The sequence below is a fragment of the Drosophila miranda genome (genome assembly GCF_003369915.1).
Source record: "Drosophila miranda strain MSH22 chromosome Y unlocalized genomic scaffold, D.miranda_PacBio2.1 Contig_Y2_pilon, whole genome shotgun sequence".
Classification (NCBI taxonomy): Eukaryota; Metazoa; Arthropoda; class Insecta; order Diptera; family Drosophilidae; genus Drosophila; species Drosophila miranda.
Genome location: NW_022881614.1, coordinates 33600047 through 33618376, shown reverse-complemented (window position 1 = coordinate 33618376; position 18330 = coordinate 33600047). Strand labels below are relative to the sequence as shown.

The 18330-nt window shown below is 44.4% G+C and overlaps 2 protein-coding genes and 1 pseudogene across 2 annotated transcripts; all 3 read left to right on the top strand.

Moving 5' to 3' along the window:
- Positions 1-800: 800 nt before the first annotated feature.
- Positions 801-2519, top strand: LOC117194109 (kinesin-like protein subito). The gene is made up of 2 exons (XM_033398751.1): positions 801-1413; positions 1478-2519. Exons 1-2 carry the CDS (start codon positions 822-824, stop codon positions 2494-2496), a joined length of 1611 nt encoding a protein of 536 aa, XP_033254642.1. The 5' UTR covers positions 801-821; the 3' UTR covers positions 2497-2519.
- A 10-nt stretch (positions 2520-2529) lies between these two features.
- On the top strand, positions 2530-2910 carry LOC117194118 (kinesin-like protein subito). The gene is made up of 2 exons (XM_033398761.1): positions 2530-2622; positions 2689-2910. The coding sequence occupies exons 1-2, from the start codon at positions 2548-2550 to the stop codon at positions 2836-2838; spliced, it is 225 nt and encodes a 74-aa protein (XP_033254652.1). The 5' UTR covers positions 2530-2547; the 3' UTR covers positions 2839-2910.
- Positions 2911-3634: 724 nt separating this feature from the next.
- Positions 3635-8877, top strand: LOC117193281 (annotated as a pseudogene).
- The last annotated feature ends 9453 nt before the right edge of the window (positions 8878-18330 follow it).

Here is an 18330-nt window from a genome sequence, read left to right as displayed (position 1 = left end):
GTGCAGTTTATCTCTGCCTCTATAAATAGGAGACAAAAGTGAATTCGGAGTATGACGTAGTGCAGAAGTGTGGGACAGGGGAGGAAAGGCAACTAGTGCGTTTGCTGAGAAACAGCAACAGCGCGCAGCCAGCCAACGCGCAGGAACGCGGAGAAACAACAATCGAACGACGCAAAATTATAGGAACTAGGATTCGCATGGCGAGGGGAGGCATAGGCAATGGCGGTGGTGGGCACTGAGATAAAAGGAAACTTACTGTAAAAGTGCAGTTACAGTAACGCGATTCTATATAACTGCAGTTGCACTCCACGTTCACTTTTGCTTATTTGCTAAAAACACCAATTAAAAACAGGTTTCTCTGCGTCTTATAGTAGGACCTATATCACTTCATATTTAAAAGAAAATGTTTCTATTTGTATTTTGTACGCAAGTTCCTCTTTTCCACAGAGCGATGCACCAACCCCACAACCTCTCAGAGCGAAAAAAAAACAAAACGTGGCGCACACAATACAGTGGGATACAGTCACACTGAACGCAGCAACCGAAGACCTGGGAGCGTACGCTGTAAATTCGTTTGGTACATATTCGATGTATGAAGTGACACATCTATATTTTGTATGGGAAATGCTTCTAGTCTTGTGTGCCTTGAACTTGCAGTCTTTATGGAATTATATTTGATAGAAAATATCAATAAATTTTGGCAAAAACTATCACGATATAAATATTACGAACTGTCAACGTTCGATACCGTATCACTGGTCGTAGATGTCATCTACACAAATTTGAAAAAAGCGGCAACCCTACCAGAGGCGTCTGAAAAAATGCGCGAATCTACAATTGAAGAAAATAAAATCTGCAAATCAGCAATAAACTTTTGGAATATTCGGCAACCGTCACACCTTAACATGAGCGATTCGTATGAAGCACCAGTGCGCGAAAAGCGCTCATTTCTCATGGCTCGAGATCCCAGCGATGACCGGCGCTGTCGACCAAGACCGGAGAAAAAGTTGCGTCTGTTCGATGATATACATGAAGCCAGGGAGAGCACAGACGGCTCAGAGTGCGCATCCAATGGTGGAGACTATGCAACTAGTGTCCCGAGTGCTGAAGATAGCAGTGTCGGGGATACTGGGCCACAGGTCTTTTTGCGTCTGCGTCCCGTTGGTGCCGCCTCCAAAGCATACTCGGTATCAGACGATGGAAAAGTGCTGGTTACCAGCGCGATGAGTGAAAACACCAGCACCAATGTCAACAAAATGGAAAAGCACTTTGGATTCACATCTATATTCGATGGCTCCGTTGGGCAGCGGGATGTCTACGACATCTGTGTTGGTCCCAGGATTCTGGATGAAAAATGCGTTACCATAATGACGTATGGCACTTCAGGCTCGGGAAAAACGTACACAATGCTTGGTATGTTCGATATTTTACTGTCTGCACCAAAGGGCAACTGCTCATAATGTTTTTTCCAACAAAGGCGATGATGTGCTTGCTGGTGTTATACCCCGCGGCCTAGAGCACATATTCACCATCTACATGGAAAACTTATACCACTCACCCAAACTAAAACTGGTCAACGGCTGCATTGAGTTCCTCCAGGACGAGACCACGTTGCGGGAAATGCAAATAAGCAAGAAACTGCTTAGCTTGTGCCAGGATATTGGCGGGCATCACGAGCGACTGAAGGAGGCGATTCAGGGGGATCACACCTTCGAGACAAAGGCCGACCCGAACGTCTCGGTAATGATTTGGGTATCATTTGTGGAGATCTACAATGAACTGGTATACGACCTATTGAGCATACCGCCGCGTCAAGAAAATCTTGGTGCTGTTCCGCGAAAGCCCATGAAGATCTCCTGCAATAAAGGTCAAGTATATATCAAGGCCCTGACGACTGTGTTCGTAAGAAGCAGCGAGGAAGCCTTGCGGCTGCTGCGGCTGGGACAGCAGCGTTCCACCTACGCTTCGACCTCGGTAAACGCGAACTCTAGCAGATCCCACTGTGTCTTCATCGTGGATGTGTTGAAGTACAACAGCTCGGGAATGACCACTCAATGTTCGTACAAGTTTTGCGACCTTGCGGGCTCGGAGCGTGTAAACAACACGGGCACCATCGGGTTACGCCTCAAGGAGGCGAAAAACATCAACACCTCCCTAATGACTTTGGGGCGGTGTCTGGACGCGGCCAGTACTTCACGGAAGAAGCCAAACAATGACGTCATACCATTTCGCGATTCAAAGCTTACCATGCTGTTGCAAGCAGCCCTGCTCGGAAAGGAACGCTTGGCCATGATAGTGACTGTCACACCGCTGGAGAAGTTCTATGAGGAAAACCTGAACGTGCTCAACTTCGCCTCCATAGCGAAGAATATCATTTTTAAAGAGCCTTTGATAAAGCAGCATAGTACACGATATTCCGGTTTCTTTGACAACTCTAAAAGGAATACCCAGTACGAATACGTCAAAGAGATTGAGGAGGATCGCTTTTCGGCATAATAACACATCGTATAATACACTTTTTACCGTACAGCCTGCGGGAAGAGATTGATGCGGGCAAACAAGCAGTGGGAGGAGCAGACCGTGAAGCAACGTCTGATGGCAGAGCGGGAGTTCGAGTTTAAGGTTTGTACGCCTTACATAAGATGGTTTGCCTTTCCATTGCCACTAAACAATCGCGTATCATTGCAGCTGGCATCACAAAAGCGGCGGTACGAAGAGCAAATCGAGGATCTCAAGGATGAAATCGAGGAACTCAAATCTTCCTCAAGCAAATCCGACAGTATGGACGAAAAGGAGGATGAGCCCAATGCGTCCATAGAAATACTCGATGATGAATAGTACATGTTATATTTGCCATCTTGTATTTTTAAGGGTTTGTTATAGTCTAAATAAAATCACTTATGAATTCAAGTAGTGTGTATTCTGAGAACTTTTCTATTTGTGAAAAACATGGAAATCATCCTTGGGCTTGGGTCATCCTTGGGCTGTTGTCAATCTCTGTTTGAAAGGTATTTCAACGATATTTTGCAGGTAGTGGTCTCCTTACAAAGACCAGGAATGAGTAACGACTAAGACATATCATTTTCAGAAATGGTCTTTCTAAATTACGCTTTAAAGCAGCTTGGAAAACAGTATCTTTATATAAAATAAACCAAATAGTGTATACAAATGGCCATAGGCTGACAAGCAACACGACTTTAAATACCAGCAACATTGACGTTACAACATTGTGACTGTTTTTTTTGTTTAAACCTTGTTTTAGTCAAAATACAATAAATGGGAGTACTTAAAATTCGTTAATCTTGTAGAAAATGTATTTATCAATGGGATAAAACTATGAGCAATAGGAACAATTACGCCCTAACTTTTTTTTGTTTGACCTTTTTCACTAAAACCTTTTTTTTAGGCAAAATCTAATAAAAGCAAGTATTTAAAATAAGCCAGTCAAGTAGAAAGTTGAATCAGTAACCATATAAAATTATGTGGGCAGGGCTAAACGATCTATCTAGCTAGAAATATTCTACGGAATATCAGAAACGAGTAATATGTATAATAGAACTTGAATTCGTCAGTATATTTGCGGCATATTTTTAAAATGAGACGGTATATTTTGGTATATTTCTGAGGGTCGCACGGTATATTTTTATCACACTGCTGCGCAGTTAATTAAAAAGATAGATTTCGAATTCAGTGCAAGTTGCATTAACAACTAGATTAGATTTATACATCTAACACTCCAAAGGTACATTTAATAATAAGTGCTAAAACGAAAATTATAGTGAAAGCAGAAAACCATGAAAAACAATTGTGCAAATTTCTAAGCAGACATCAAATAAAGTGGCACACAACATAAACCCAGGCACACACATTGACATTGACTGTAACCGCAGCCATATGTACTATATATGCATATGTGTACTTATGTATACACTTATACGAGTATATTGTGAAATTATAAACATAATTAATGCCTGGTGATTTGTTTTTGTTGCAGCTTGTGGCACCCACCTCTGTCTGCGGGGCGTGAAATGTTAAGGATTCACGTCAAAATGGGTCCGCAACGTAGTCATCATCCCAGCAACAACAACAACAGCAATGGCACCGCCACCAGCAGCAATGGCAATCGCCAGCAGAAGGAGTTTACGTGCTGTTTTGGTCTGCATGTCCATACGGCCACCCTGATGATTGGATTGTGGCATTTGGTAAGAAACTTAATTACCACCCTCTGACCTTTACCCCACCCACACACACAGCTGCAGCAGGCTTCTCAAAATGTGTATACACAGCTGCATTCCCACGCATGCAAGTTGTTGCCGCTTCATTTTTGACCCTTTTCAGTGTCAAGGAAGGGAAAAATCAATCGACCATGCCTGCGCAGTTCCTCCAAAACTGCACGCATCCAGCAGCTCTAAAACTTTCGCACTGCACACGTCTAACTTTCCCTGCGTGGGTTTTCCTCCCCCTGTGACGTCAATCCGTGCGTCATCTGATCGGCAACAGTGCCAGCGAAGATGGGACTTAGCATCACTTTGCATCCCAATACGGAAGTGACGGTCCGGATCCGTGACTGGCAAACGGTATAGTGCGATTACACAAGCCCTAAGGTGGGCCTTTTGTCCAGCCCCCGGCTGAAAGTAGCCCCTACTACAGCCCATTGTGGAGAGGTGTCGCCTACACATGACTTGGCATAAGCAATTGGCATAATTTGTGTATTTCAGTGCTTGTTCCGCCTCTTATGATTGGGGTCCACTGCGACACGCTTTCATAGTCGCTCGCCGCACCGCACCACACCGACTCGCGTTTTGCAGTAACAAATCGTCACATGCGTTGCGAAAATGATTACAGTTTGAGCAGCATCAGCGACTGTGGGGCTCTGAAACCTTGTCGATGGTGTTCCGTTTCACTTCTTATCAACTTCAAGTGCAATTTAATACCACTTCGGGTCCCAGTTTCCCCTTTTCTTTGTTTACCCCTCCAATTCGAGTCGAGTATCGGCTGTTCAAACGCTCTTATTTATTTATTTATTTGTGTAGCGTATAGCCGCGAATTCAATATTCCGATTGGGTCATCATATAGTGATACAGTCCTCTTGCGACCATCTGACTGATCCAACTTCGTTTAGGTATCCAAATTAGAATTATAACAAACAAACCATGCGCCTCCATTTAAGTGTCGCATTAAAGGTCAATTTGCCGTCAAAACAGAGCCTTGAACCTGATGTGATGTCTAAGCACGGGCCATATGTGCAAACAGTCACCGCCAGATACCAGGATATCCGAATCTATGAGCTGTTCCATTTATTTTTAAAAATCCACGTACTCGCCAGATGATATGCAAACATTTCCCCTCAGATATGCATACAACATCTTTCTGTTTGGTCAACAGTTTCAACAGCGCGATAGAAGGCCGCCATAAATTGGAGAATTGTTAATTCAACTGTCACTTATTAGCAAACAAATCGCAAATCAAATCTACTGAAGTTTCCTTATCTGTTGTGGTTTTTTTTCTCTTGCCAGCTCGGCTGCCAGCTCATCGTCATGATAAGCCATAGAATACCCAAACACCTGCGAGATGTTCAAAAAATGTGTTTAATGAATCTGTATCTATCCCCTACGATATGAGCTGGCATTTGCCTTCCCAGTCATTTTGAAATAATATTAAAACTAACATTCGAATCTACATTTTTCGCACAAGAGCAATTTGAAATGATTGCTCCTTTCCAATGAGATCGCTTCCAGAAGAAGCATTCGACACAGCTTGTGCAAGATTCGAGTGCAATGTACCACGGAGCAGAGAGCGATTACGAAGAATCTGATTCCTATTCAGCGAGCACCCCCCTGAGCTATGACGAAGAAGAGAGCCTGGTGGAAGAGGAGCAGGAGCAGACGGAGGAGAGTAGCAGCTCTGGGGACGTGGAGAGCGGCCTCGAATGGCCTAGTCTTGCTGTACAAGAACCCAGCTTTTAATTGTCCTTCGTCCCCGTCCTGGCGCACGAATGCTGGCGAGCCTAAGGAGCGCACCCTGTACTCCTTGGGCTATGCCGCATCCGACAAGTGGTCGACACTGGAAGCTACTCCTTGTCAGAATCGGCGAATGTCAGTTCCCAGTGCATCTCATGGTTCTGCAGAGCTACTCACAGTCGTTTCGCGAGACCGCCCACGATATTGAATTGGAGCTACCAGAGGAGTATGTGACCGCAAGGAGTTTCGGTCTTATCTACGAATGGATGCTTACGGACAAGCCGCTCCTGCCCCGATTGGGCCTGCTGGAGGTCCTTCGAGCGGCAAAGTTCTTGAAGATCATGGCTGCAAAGAGAACGCAGCTGCATTGCTGTACGTGGAGGCGAGGCGCCTGAACATGGAGCGATCTCAGCGACGTTTCCTTCTGCGTATTTCAAAGTTCTTTCTGACACTTGTGGCCTCTGAGGAGTTTCTCCTTCTGCCGCTGAAGCCGCTCCTTCTTCTGTATGCTCGAGTATGCTCGGTGTCAACTCGGAGCTGGAGGTCCTAATGTCTGCAGTGCGCTGGTTGAATTGCCGGTGGCCTCAGCTCCAGGACAAGATAAAAGAGGTCTCATCTTGTGTACGTTTTGCTTTGATCGCGCCGTGGCATTTAGTACGACTCAAAAATCCGGAATTATCTTCCTTGGAAGTGCTGAGGGTTGTCACTGACCCGACTGTGCGTCAGCTGATCCACGATGGCATTGCCTACACAACCACGCGAATCTACTACGGCGCCGATCAAGAGGGGTTAAAAAATCACCTCCTCAAATCTGCCATGAGCATACCAGAGCCAAGATCTTGGATCTTCGACCCCGCCTGCAGCCATCACCATCGCATTAACTGCAAGTTAGCACTGGACTTTTCCTACCAAGCGTTCATTGGATACCTCAACCGCCTGCAGGTACAGCCCAAGCACTACTGGAAATCGCTGGAGTCGGCAGTGGCTCCGAGCGGCGTCGAGTGCCTCAGCTGCCACCACTTAACCCAAAGGTTGCAGCCCTTGGCCCCAGCTGACCATCGCTAAACCCGTTTCCGTTGTATTCATTTGTTGTGAAAATTTTTAATATATATCTTGATACCCATTCCATTGAATTGATCCTGTCTTAGCTCATTGTTTCCACATAAGCTTATACGATGGTATAATACAGCGTAGTATTCATGTATCCGTCTCCGCTTCACTTGCAGTTCCTCAACATTTTGGCCCTGAGCGTTCTGGCGGTCATCTGGCGCAACCCCGAGATGATGGACGAGTTGGAAAGCGGCAGCATTGACTACACTGTGGATCTCAATGCACCGGCCTTGCCGACGCCCCTGAGCAAAGTGGACCCGCCCTACGCCTACTGCGACCATTCCCTCAACTATCGTAAGCGTGAGCGTAAGCAGTGACACAGAGTGGATCCGTGGATGGATTACTAATTATCGTTTTCGGTTTCATTCTATGCTTGTAGAGAACTTTGACATGGGCGGACTGGTGTGCACCTGCATGATAGCCATAACACTGATGATGATCTATGGAACCATCAAGGGGAAACCGTCGCATCTGTCTGCAGCTGTTTGACTTCGCCATAACGACGTAAGATCATTTTAAATCGTTTTGTGGGCACCCTCCCCAGCTCTTTCTTTCCGGTTGCAGCCTCACCGCCGCTGGCTATCTGTGCTACCTACAGGCCATCCATCGAATCATTGCCGAGTCTCACCGCTTGCCCTGGCGCGAGAAGCTGCTGGAGCTGCCGCCTGAGGAGCTCGTCGTGGTGGTTCTCGTCGTTTTCGTGTGCATTGTATTCCTGAAGGCCTACTGCATTGGCATCGTCTGGCGCTGTTACAAGTACCTGACTCTGCGTCAGCAACATATCCGCACATTGTTTCCCTTCCCCGAGACGGGATCCGGGATCAATGGTGTGGGCAGCACCTTTGGGGCTGAGGAGCGTGCCTACACCACTCTGTTGCCCAACTATGATGAGGCCATTGCCCAGTACTTGAAGCAGGCACCGCCGCCATCCTATCAGGTGGCCATGTCCAACTACCAAGAGGATCAGGCCGGAGAAGCTGGCGGTGCTGAAGCAAATCCTGGTGTGCCCCCCCTGTTCGTGGCTCTCCTCCATTATGGATGATAATGATAACATGGATAACAACAACGAAAGGCCGAACAACAACAACACGATGCACGTGAATGCCAACACGCCTCCAATGCGACGCAGTGATGTCGCCCTTGGCCCCATTTCCGATGACGATGATGATCTGGAGGTGATCGACGCAGGCCTAGATGCGATGGAGAGCATTCCACCGCCGCCGCCGTACAACGATGTGGCCGATGCCGAAGTGCAGGTGCGATCCCCGTCTGCGGTAGATCGTCAGGGAAACATAACACCTGGGCGCAATGAGAGCCAGGCCTAAGTTGTGATTTCTTTAAGTTTTTTTCTCACTATGTAACCGTGATGTGAGCGCGTGCTCGCATTACTACCATCCACATCCTCGTCTTGCCCAGCCGCACAACGTTTTTTTGGTTATAATTACTTGGCTCATTCCGTTTCCTCCATCAATCAGGTGCACTCTTGCGTTTATACATATATGCTCTCTCTATACATATATAGTATTTAGTATTTATGCACAAATGTGTTGAAAAGTGTTTTAGCAAATGAAAAATTTTAAGTAATTCCCATTTATAGCCGCCGCCCATATTGTTGTTTAAGGTAAAATGAAAACGCAAGCAGATTGTCTTTATGAATGCATATATGCTATATATATATATATGGTTGCTTGTCTTTAAATTTCCAAAACCAAAAAAAGGACCGTAGCAAGGATTTTGGTGTGGCCCAGAAAAGCTTCAATTCCTTTTCGGCCACGTCCGATATTCGAAAGTAGATGCAACAAAAACCTGTTATAAACGTTTTCATTCGTTTAACCATGAGAATTTCAATTAGATTAAGCCCAAGTAGTTCGTTACCAGATAAATTCAATTGGCGCCCGCAGCCCACAGCCCGAAAGCCCTGTCTCTGGGTATGAATGTTGTGAACGTTGTGAGTTGCAGCGGACACCGGAACTCTACAGTTATACCCGATACTAAGCTCTCCTCCGGCAGACGCCGCTAATATTGAACGACAAGACAAAGAGTGCGTGCGAGAGAGACAGAAAATCAGTCTGAGCGTGACGTCGGGGGCTGCGTAGCCAGTGCAAATTGATTTGTTCCTTTTGGCTATAAAAATGATCTGATCTGATCCAGATTCAGCAATCTGATAGATATGGTCATTATCTATGATTCTGCGTTTTTAGTTTTCTCGAATGTGCAATATTGTGGATGCAACAGATTTTCGTCCTTTGTGTGGGCGGAAGGGGGTGGGGCGAAGTTTTGAGATACACGTTTTATAGTAAGATCTAACAGGAGTGCGGATACCAAATTTGGTTACTCTAGCCTTAATAGTCTCTGAGATTTTTGAATATCCCCAGATTTTCGACCTTTTGCGGGGGCGGAATGGGGTGTGGCGAAATTTTGAAACAAACTCGTCTCGGTCCGATATATTAGGAGTGTGGATACCAAATTTGGTTGCTCTAGCTTTTGTAGTCTCTGAGATCTAGGCGCTAATGTTTTACTCTAAGCAAAGCCGCCTATGCTACGTGTGTGTTAGAGAGAGACAGGGCGGAAAAAATGAAATTGTTTTCTTGATGCTGGCTATAATAATAATACGATCCAATTCAAATTCTGCAGTCTAAAAGATATGGTCATTTTCTACAATTCTACTTTTTTGGTTTTCTCATATCTTTAAAATTGTGGATGCCACAGATTTTTGTCCTTTGTGGGGGCGGAAGTGGGCGGGCGAAATTTTGAAACAAACTCGTCTCGGTCCGATATATTAGGAGTGTAGATACCAAATTTGGGTGCTCTAGCTTTTGTAGTCTCTGAGATCTAGGCGCTAATGTTTTACTCTAAGAAAAGCCGCCTATGCTACGTGTGTGTTAGAGAGAGACAGGGCGAGAAAAAATGAAATTGTTTTCTTGATGCTGGCTATAATAATTATACGATCCAATTCAGATTCCGCAGTCTTAAAGATATGGTCATTCTCTACAATTCTACGTTTTTGGTTTTCTCATATCTTTAAAATTGTGGATGCCACAGATTTTCGTCCTTTGTGGGGGCGGAAGTGGGCGGGGCGCAGTTTTGAAATATTTTTGTAGCAGTGACATATCACAGAAGTCTGGATCCAAAACATCGTTGCTCTAGCTCTTATAGTCTTTGAGCACTAGGCGCTGAAGGGGACGGACAGACGGACAGACGGACGGACGGACAGACAGACAGGGCTCAATCGACTCGGCTATTGATGCTGATCAAGAATATATATACTTTATGGGGTCGGAAACGATTCCTTCTGGACGTTACACACATCCACTTTTACCACAAATCTAATATACCCCAATACTCATTTTGAGTATCGGGTATAAAAAAAAAACGAGGGGGAACGTTGTGAGTTGCTGCGGACACCGCAACTCTACGGTTATACCCGATACTAAGTCAGTATGGCTCTCCTCCGGCAGACGCCGCTAATATTAAACGACACGACAAAGAGTGCGTGCGAGAGAGACAGAAAATCAGTCTGAGCGTGACGTCGGGCGCTGCGTAGCCACTGCAAATTGATTTGTTCCTATTGGCTATAAAAATTATCTGATCTAAACCAGATTCAGCAATCTGATAGATATGGTCATTATCTATGATTCTGCGTTTTTAGTTTTCTCGAATGTGCAATATTGTGGATGCAACAGATTTTCGTCCTTTGTGTGGGCGGAAGGGAGTGGGGCGAAATTTTGAGATACACGTTTTATAGTAAGATCTAACAGGAGTGCGGATACCAAATTTGGTTACTCTAGCCTTAATAGTCTCTGAGATTTTTGAATATCCCCAGATTTTCGTCCTTTGCGGTGGCAGAAGGGGGTGTGGCGAAATTTTGAAACAAACTCGTCTCGGTCCGATATATTAGGAGTGTGGATACCAAATTTGGTTGCTCTAGCTTTTGTAGTCTCTGAGATCTAGGCGCTAATGTTTTACTCTAAGCGAAGCCGCCTATGCTACGTGTGTGTTAGAGAGAGACAGGGCGAGAAAAAATGAAATTGTTTTCTTGAAGCTGGCTATAATAATAATACGATCCAATTCAAATTCTGCAGTCTAAAAGATATGGTCATTCTCTACAATTCTACGTTTTTGGTTTTCTCATATCTTTAAAATTGTGAATGCCACAGATTTTTGTCCTTTGTGGGGGCGGAAGTGGGCGGGCGAAATTTTGAAACAAACTCGTCTCGGTCCGATATATTAGGAGTGTGGATACCAAATTTGGTTGCTCTAGCTTTTGTAGTCTCTGAGATCTAGGCGCTAATGTTTTACTCTAAGCAAAGCCGCCTATGCTACGTGTGTGTTAGAGAGAGACAGGGCGGAAAAAATGAAATTGTTTTCTTGATGCTGGCTATAATAATAATACGATCCAATTCAAATTCTGCAGTCTAAAAGATATGGTCGTTCTCTACAATTCTACGTTTTTTGGTTTTCTCATATCTTTAAAATTGTGAATGCCACAGATTTTTGTCCTTTGTGGGGGCGGAAGTGGGCGGGCGAAATTTTGAAACAAACTCGTCTCGGTCCGATATATTAGGAGTGTGGATACCAAATTTGGTTGCTCTAGCTTTTGTAGTCTCTGAGATCTAGGCGCTAATGTTTTACTCGAAGCAAAGCCGCCTATGCTACGTGTGTGTTAGAGAGAGACAGGGCGAGAAGAAATGAAATTGTTTTCTTGATGCTGGCTATAATAATAATACGATCCAATTCAGATTCCGCAGTCTTAAAGATATGGTCATTCTCTACAACTCTACGTTTTTGGTTTTCTCATATCTTTAAAATTGTGGATGCCACAGATTTTCGTCCTTTGTGGGGGCGGAAGTGGGCGGGGCGAAGTTTTGAAATATTTTTGTAGCAGTGACATATCACAGAAGTCTGGATCGAAAACATCGTTGCTCTAGCTCTTATAGTCTTTGAGCCCTAGGCGCTGAAGGGGACGGACAGACGGACGGACGGACAGACAGACAGGGCTCAATCGACTCGGCTATTGATGCTGATCAAGAATATATATACTTTATGGGGTCGGAAACGATTCCTTCTGGACGTTACACACATCCACTTTTACCACAAATCTAATATACCCCAATACTCATTTTGAGTATCGGGTATAAAAAAAACGAGGGGAACGTTGTGAGTTGCTGCGGACACCGCAACTCTACGGTTATACCCGATACTAAGTCAGTAATGCTCTCCTCTGGCAGACGCTGCTAATATTAAACGACACGACAAAGAGTGCGTGCGAGAGAGACAGAAAATCAGTCTGAGCGTGACGTCGGGGGCTGCGTAGCCACTGCAAATTGATTTGTTCCTATTGGCTATAAAAATGATCTGATCTGATCCAGATTCAGCAATCTGATAGATATGGTCATTATCTATGATTCTGCGTTTTTAGTTTTCTCGAATGTGCAATATTGTGGATGCAACAGATTTTCGTCCTTTGTGTGGGCGGAAGGGGGTGGGGCGAAACTTTGAGATACACGTTTTATAGTAAGATCTAACAGGAGTGCGGATACCAAATTTGGTTACTCTAGTCTTAATAGTCTCTGAGATTTTTGAATATCCCCAGATTTTCGTCCTTTGCGGGGGCGGAAGGGGGTGTGGCGAAATTTTGAAACAAACTCGTCTCGGTCCGATATATTAGGAGTGTGGATACCAAATTTGGTTGCTCTAGCTTTTGTAGTCTCTGAGATCTAGGCGCTAATGTTTTACTCTAAGCAAAGCCGCCTATGCTACGTGTGTGTTAGAGAGAGACAGGGCGAGAACAAATGAAATTGTTTTCTTGATGCTGGCTATAATAATAATACGATCCAATTCAGATTCCGCAGTCTTAAAGATATGGTCATTCTCTACAACTCTATGTTTTTGGTTTTCTCATATCTTTAAAATTGTGGATGCCACAGATTTTCGTCCTTTGTGGGGGCGGAAGTGGGCGGGGCGAAGTTTTGAAATATTTTTGTAGCAGTGACATATCACAGAAGTCTGGATCCAAAACATCGTTGCTCTAGCTCTTATAGTCTTTGAGCACTAGGCGCTGAAGGGGACGGACAGACGGACGGACGGACAGACAGACAGGGCTCAATCGACTCGGCTATTGATGCTGATCAAGAATATATATACTTTATGGGGTCGGAAACGATTCCTTCTGGACGTTACACACATCCACTTTTACCACAAATCTAATATACCCCAATACTCATTTTGAGTATCGGGTATAAAAAAAACGAGGGGGAACGTTGTGAGTTGCTGCGGACACCGCAACTCTACGGTTATACCCGATACTAAGTCAGTAATGCTCTCCTCCGGCAGACGCTGCTAATATTAAACGACACGACAAAGAGTGCGTGCGAGAGAGACAGAAAATCAGTCTGAGCGTGACGTCGGGCGCGGCGTAGCCACTGCAAATTGATTTGTTCCTATTGGCTATAAAAATGATCTGATCTGATCCAGATTCAGCAATCTGATAGATATGGTCATTATCTATGATTCTGCGTTTTTAGTTTTCTCGAATGTGCAATATTGTGGATGCAACAGATTTTCGTCCTTTGTGTGGGCGGAAGGGGGTGGGGCGAAATTTTGAGATACACGTTTTATAGTAAGATCTAACAGGAGTGCGGATACCAAATTTGGTTACTCTAGTCTTAATAGTCTCTGAGATTTTTGAATATCCCCAGATTTTCGTCCTTTGCGGGGGCGGAAGGGGGTGTGGCGAAATTTTGAAACAAACTCGTCTCGGTCCGATATATTAGGAGTGTGGATACCAAATTTGGTTGCTCTAGCTTTTGTAGTCTCTGAGATCTAGGCGCTAATGTTTTACTCTAAGCGAAGCCGCCTATGCTACGTGTGTGTTAGAGAGAGACAGGGCGAGAAAAAATGAAATTGTTTTCTTGATGCTGGCTATAATAATAATACGATCCAATTCAGATTCCGCAGTCTTAAAGATATGGTCATTCTCTACAACTCTATGTTTTTGGTTTTCTCATATCTTTAAAATTGTGGATGCCACAGATTTTCGTCCTTTGTGGGGGCGGAAGTGGGCGGGGCGAAGTTTTGAAATATTTTTGTAGCAGTGACATATCACAGAAGTCTGGATCCAAAACATCGTTGCTCTAGCTCTTATAGTCTTTGAGCACTAGGCGCTGAAGGGGACGGACAGACGGACGGACGGACAGACAGACAGGGCTCAATCGACTCGGCTATTGATGCTGATCAAGAATATATATACTTTATGGGGTCGGAAACGATTCCTTCTGGACGTTACACACATCCACTTTTACCACAAATCTAATATACCCCAATACTCATTTTGAGTATCGGGTATAAAAAAAAAACGAGGGGAACGTTGTGAGTTGCTGCGGACACCGCAACTCTACGGTTATACCCGATACTAAGTCAGTATGGATCTCCTCCGGCAGACGCCGCTAATATTAAACGACACGACAAAGAGTGCGTGCGAGAGAGACAGAAAATCAGTCTGAGCTTGACGTCGGGCGCTGCGTAGCCACTGCAAATTGATTTGTTCCTATTGGCTATAAAAATGATCTGATCTGATCCAGATTATCTATGATTCTGCGTTTTTAGTTTTCTCGAATGTGCAATATTGTGGATGCAACAGATTTTCGTCCTTTGTGTGGGCGGAAGGGGGTGGGGCGAAATTTTGAGATACACGTTTTATAGTAAGATCTAACAGAAGTGCGGATACCAAAATTTGGTTACTCTAGCTTTAATAGTCTCTGAGATTTTTGAATATCCCCAGATCTTCGTCCTTTGCGGGGGCGGAAGGGGGTGTGGCGAAATTTTGAAACAAACTCGTCTCGGTCCGATATATTAGGAGTGTGGATACCAAATTTGGTTGCTCTAGCTTTTGTAGTCTCTGAGATCTAGGCGCTAATGTTTTACTCTAAGAAAAGCCGCCTATGCTACGTGTGTGTTAGAGAGAGACAGGGCGAGAAAAAATGAAATTGTTTTCTTGATGCTGGCTATAATAATAATACGATCCAATTCAGATTCCGCAGTCTTAAAGATATGGTCATTCTCTACAATTCTACGTTTTTGGTTTTCTCATATCTTTAAAATTGTGGATGCCACAGATTTTCGTCCTTTGTGGGGGCGGAAGTGGGCGGGGCGAAGTTTTGAAATATTTTTGTAGCAGTGACATATCACAGAAGTCTGGATCCAAAACATCGTTGCTCTAGCTCTTATAGTCTTTGAGCACTAGGCGCTGAAGGGGACGGACAGACGGAGGGACGGACAGACAGACAGGGCTCAATCGACTCGGCTATTGATGCTGATCAAGAATATATATACTTTATGGGGTCGGAAACGATTCCTTCTGGACGTTACACACATCCACTTTTACCACAAATCTAAGATACCCCAATACTCATTTTGAGTATCGGGTATAACGAGGGGGAACGTTGTGAGTTGCTGCGGACACCGCAACTCTACAGTTATACCCGATACTAAGTCAGTATGGCTTTCCTCCGGCAGACGCCGCTAATATTAAACGACACGACAAAGAGTGCGTGCGAGAGACACAGAAAATCAGTCTGAGCGTGACGTCGGGCGCTGCGTAGCCACTGCAAATTGATTTGTTCCTATTGGCTATAAAAATGATCTGATCTGATCCAGATTCAGAAATCTGATAGATATGGTCATTATCTATGATTCTGCGTTTTAAGTTTTCTCGAATGTGCAATATTGTGGATGCAACAGATTTTCGTCCTTTGTGGGGGCGGAAGAGGGTGGGGCGAAAATTTGAGATATACGTTTTATAGTAAGATCTAACAGGAGTGCGGATACCAAATTTGGTTACTCTAGCCTTAATAGTCTCTGAGATTTTTGAATATCCCCAGATTTTCGTCCTTTGCGGGGGCGGAAGGGGGTGTGGCGAAATTTTGAAACCAACTCGTCTCGGTCCGATATATTAGGAGTGTGGATACCAAATTTGGTTGCTCTAGCTTTTGTAGTCTCTGAGATCTAGGCGCTAATGTTTTACTCTAAGCAAAGCCGCCTATGCTACGTGTGTGTTAGAGAGAGACAGGGCGAGAAGAAATGAAATTGTTTTCTTGATGCTGGCTATAATAATAATACGATCCAATTCAGATTCCGCAGTCTTAAAGTTATGGTCATTCTCTACAATTCGACGTTTTTGGTTTTCTCATATCTTTAAAATTGTGGATGCCACAGATTTTCGTCCTTTGTGGGGGCGGAAGTGGGCGGGGCGAAGTTTTGAAATATTTTTGTAGCAGTGACATGTCACAGAAGTCTGGATCCAAAACATCGTTGCTCTAGCTCTTATAGTCTTTGAGCACTAGGCGCTGAAGGGGACGGACAGACGGACAGACGGACGGACGGACGGACGGACGGACAGACAGACAGGTCTCAATCGACTCGGCTATTGATGCTGATCAAGCATATATATACTTTATGGGGTCGGAAACGATTCCTTCTGGACGTTACACACATCCACTTTTACCACAAATCTAATATACCCCAATACTCATTTTGAGTATCGGGTATAACGAGGGGGAACGTTGTGAGTTGCTGCGGACACCGCAACTCTACAGTTATACCCGATACTTAGTCAGTATGGCTCTCCTCCGGCAGACGCCGCTAATATTGAACGACCCGACAAAGAGTGCGTGCGAGAGAGACAGAAAATCAGTCTGAGCGTGACGTCGGGCGCTGCGTAGCCACTGCAAATTGATTTGTTCCTATTGGCTATAAAAATGATATGATCTGATCCAGATTCAGCAATCTGATAGATACGGTCATTATCTATGATTCTGCGTTTTTAGTTTTCTCGAATGTGCAATATTGTGGATGCAACAGATTTTCGTCCTTTGTGTGGGCGGAAGGGGGTGGGGCGAAATTTTGAGATACACGTTTTATAGTAAGATCTAACAGAAGTGCGGATACCAAATTTGGTTACTCTAGCCTTAATAGTCTCTGAGATTTTTGAATATCCCCAGATTTTCGTCCTTTGCAGGGGCGGAAGGGGGTGTGGCGAAATTTTGAAACAAACTCGTCTCGGTCCGATATATTAGGAGTGTGGATACCAAATTTGGTTGCTCTAGCTTTTGTAGTCTCTGAGATCTAGGCGCTAATGTTTTACTCTAAGCAAAGCCGCCTATGCTACGTGTGTGTTAGAGAGAGACAGGGCGGAAGAAATGAAATTGTTTTCTTGATGCTGGCTATAATAATAATACGATCCAATTCAAATTCTGCAGTCTAAAAGATATGGTCATTCTCTACAATTCTACGTTTTTGGTTTTCTCATATCTTTAAAATTGTGGATGCCACAGATTTTCGTCCTTTGTGGGGGCGGAAGTGGGCGGGCGGAATTTTGGAACAAACTAGTCTCGGTCCGATATATTAGGAGTGTAGATACCAAATTTGGTTGCTCTAGCTTTTGTAGTCTCTGAGATCTAGGCGCTAATGTTTTACTCTAAGCAAAGCCGCCTATGCTACGTGTGTGTTAGAGAGAGACAGGGCGAAAAGAAATGAAATTGTTTTCTTGATGCTGGCTATAATAATAACACGATCCAATTCAGATTCCGCAGTCTTAAAGTTATGGTCATTCTCTACAATTCTACGTTTTTGGTTTTCTCATATCTTTAAAATTGTGGATGCCACAGATTTTCGTCCTTTGTGGGGGCGGAAGTGGGCGGGGCGAAGTTTTGAAATATTTTTGTAGCAGTGACATATCACAGAAGTCTGGATCCAAAACATCGTTGCTCTAGCTCTTATAGTCTTTGAGCACTATGCGCTGAAGGGGACGGACAGACGGACGGACGGACAGACAGACATGGCTCAATCGACTCGGCTATTGATGCTGATCAAGAATATATATACTTTATGGGGTCGGAAACGATTCCTTCTGGACGTTACACACATCCACTTTTACCACAAATCTAATATACCCCAATACTCATTTTGAGTATCGGGTATAAAAAAAAAACGAGGGGGAACGTTGTGAGTTGCAGCGGACACCGGAACTCTACAGTTATACCCGATACTAAGTCAGTATGGCTCTCCTCCGGCAGACGCCGCTAATATTGAACGACAAGACAAAGAGTGCGTGCGAGAGAGACAGAAAATCAGTCTGAGCGTGACGTCGGGGGCTGCGTAGCCAGTGCAAATTGATTTGTTCCTTTTGGCTATAAAAATGATCTGATCTGATCCGATTCAGCAATCTGATAGATATGATCATTATCTATGATTCTGCGTTTTT

What these genes read in the sequence shown, in the direction of transcription:
- LOC117194109 (XM_033398751.1), top strand. Translation starts at nt 822, where the DNA reads ATGCGCGAATCTACAATTGAAGAAAATAAAATCTGCAAATCAGCAATA. An exon ending in AAAAACGTACACAATGCTTG is followed by an intron (nt 1,414 to 1,477) that starts GTATGTTCGATA and finishes TTTCCAACAAAG; the next exon opens with GCGATGATGTGCTTGCTGGT.
- LOC117194118 (XM_033398761.1), top strand. Translation starts at nt 2,548, where the DNA reads ATGCGGGCAAACAAGCAGTGGGAGGAGCAGACCGTGAAGCAACGTCTG. An exon ending in AGCGGGAGTTCGAGTTTAAG is followed by an intron (nt 2,623 to 2,688) that starts GTTTGTACGCCT and finishes GTATCATTGCAG; the next exon opens with CTGGCATCACAAAAGCGGCG.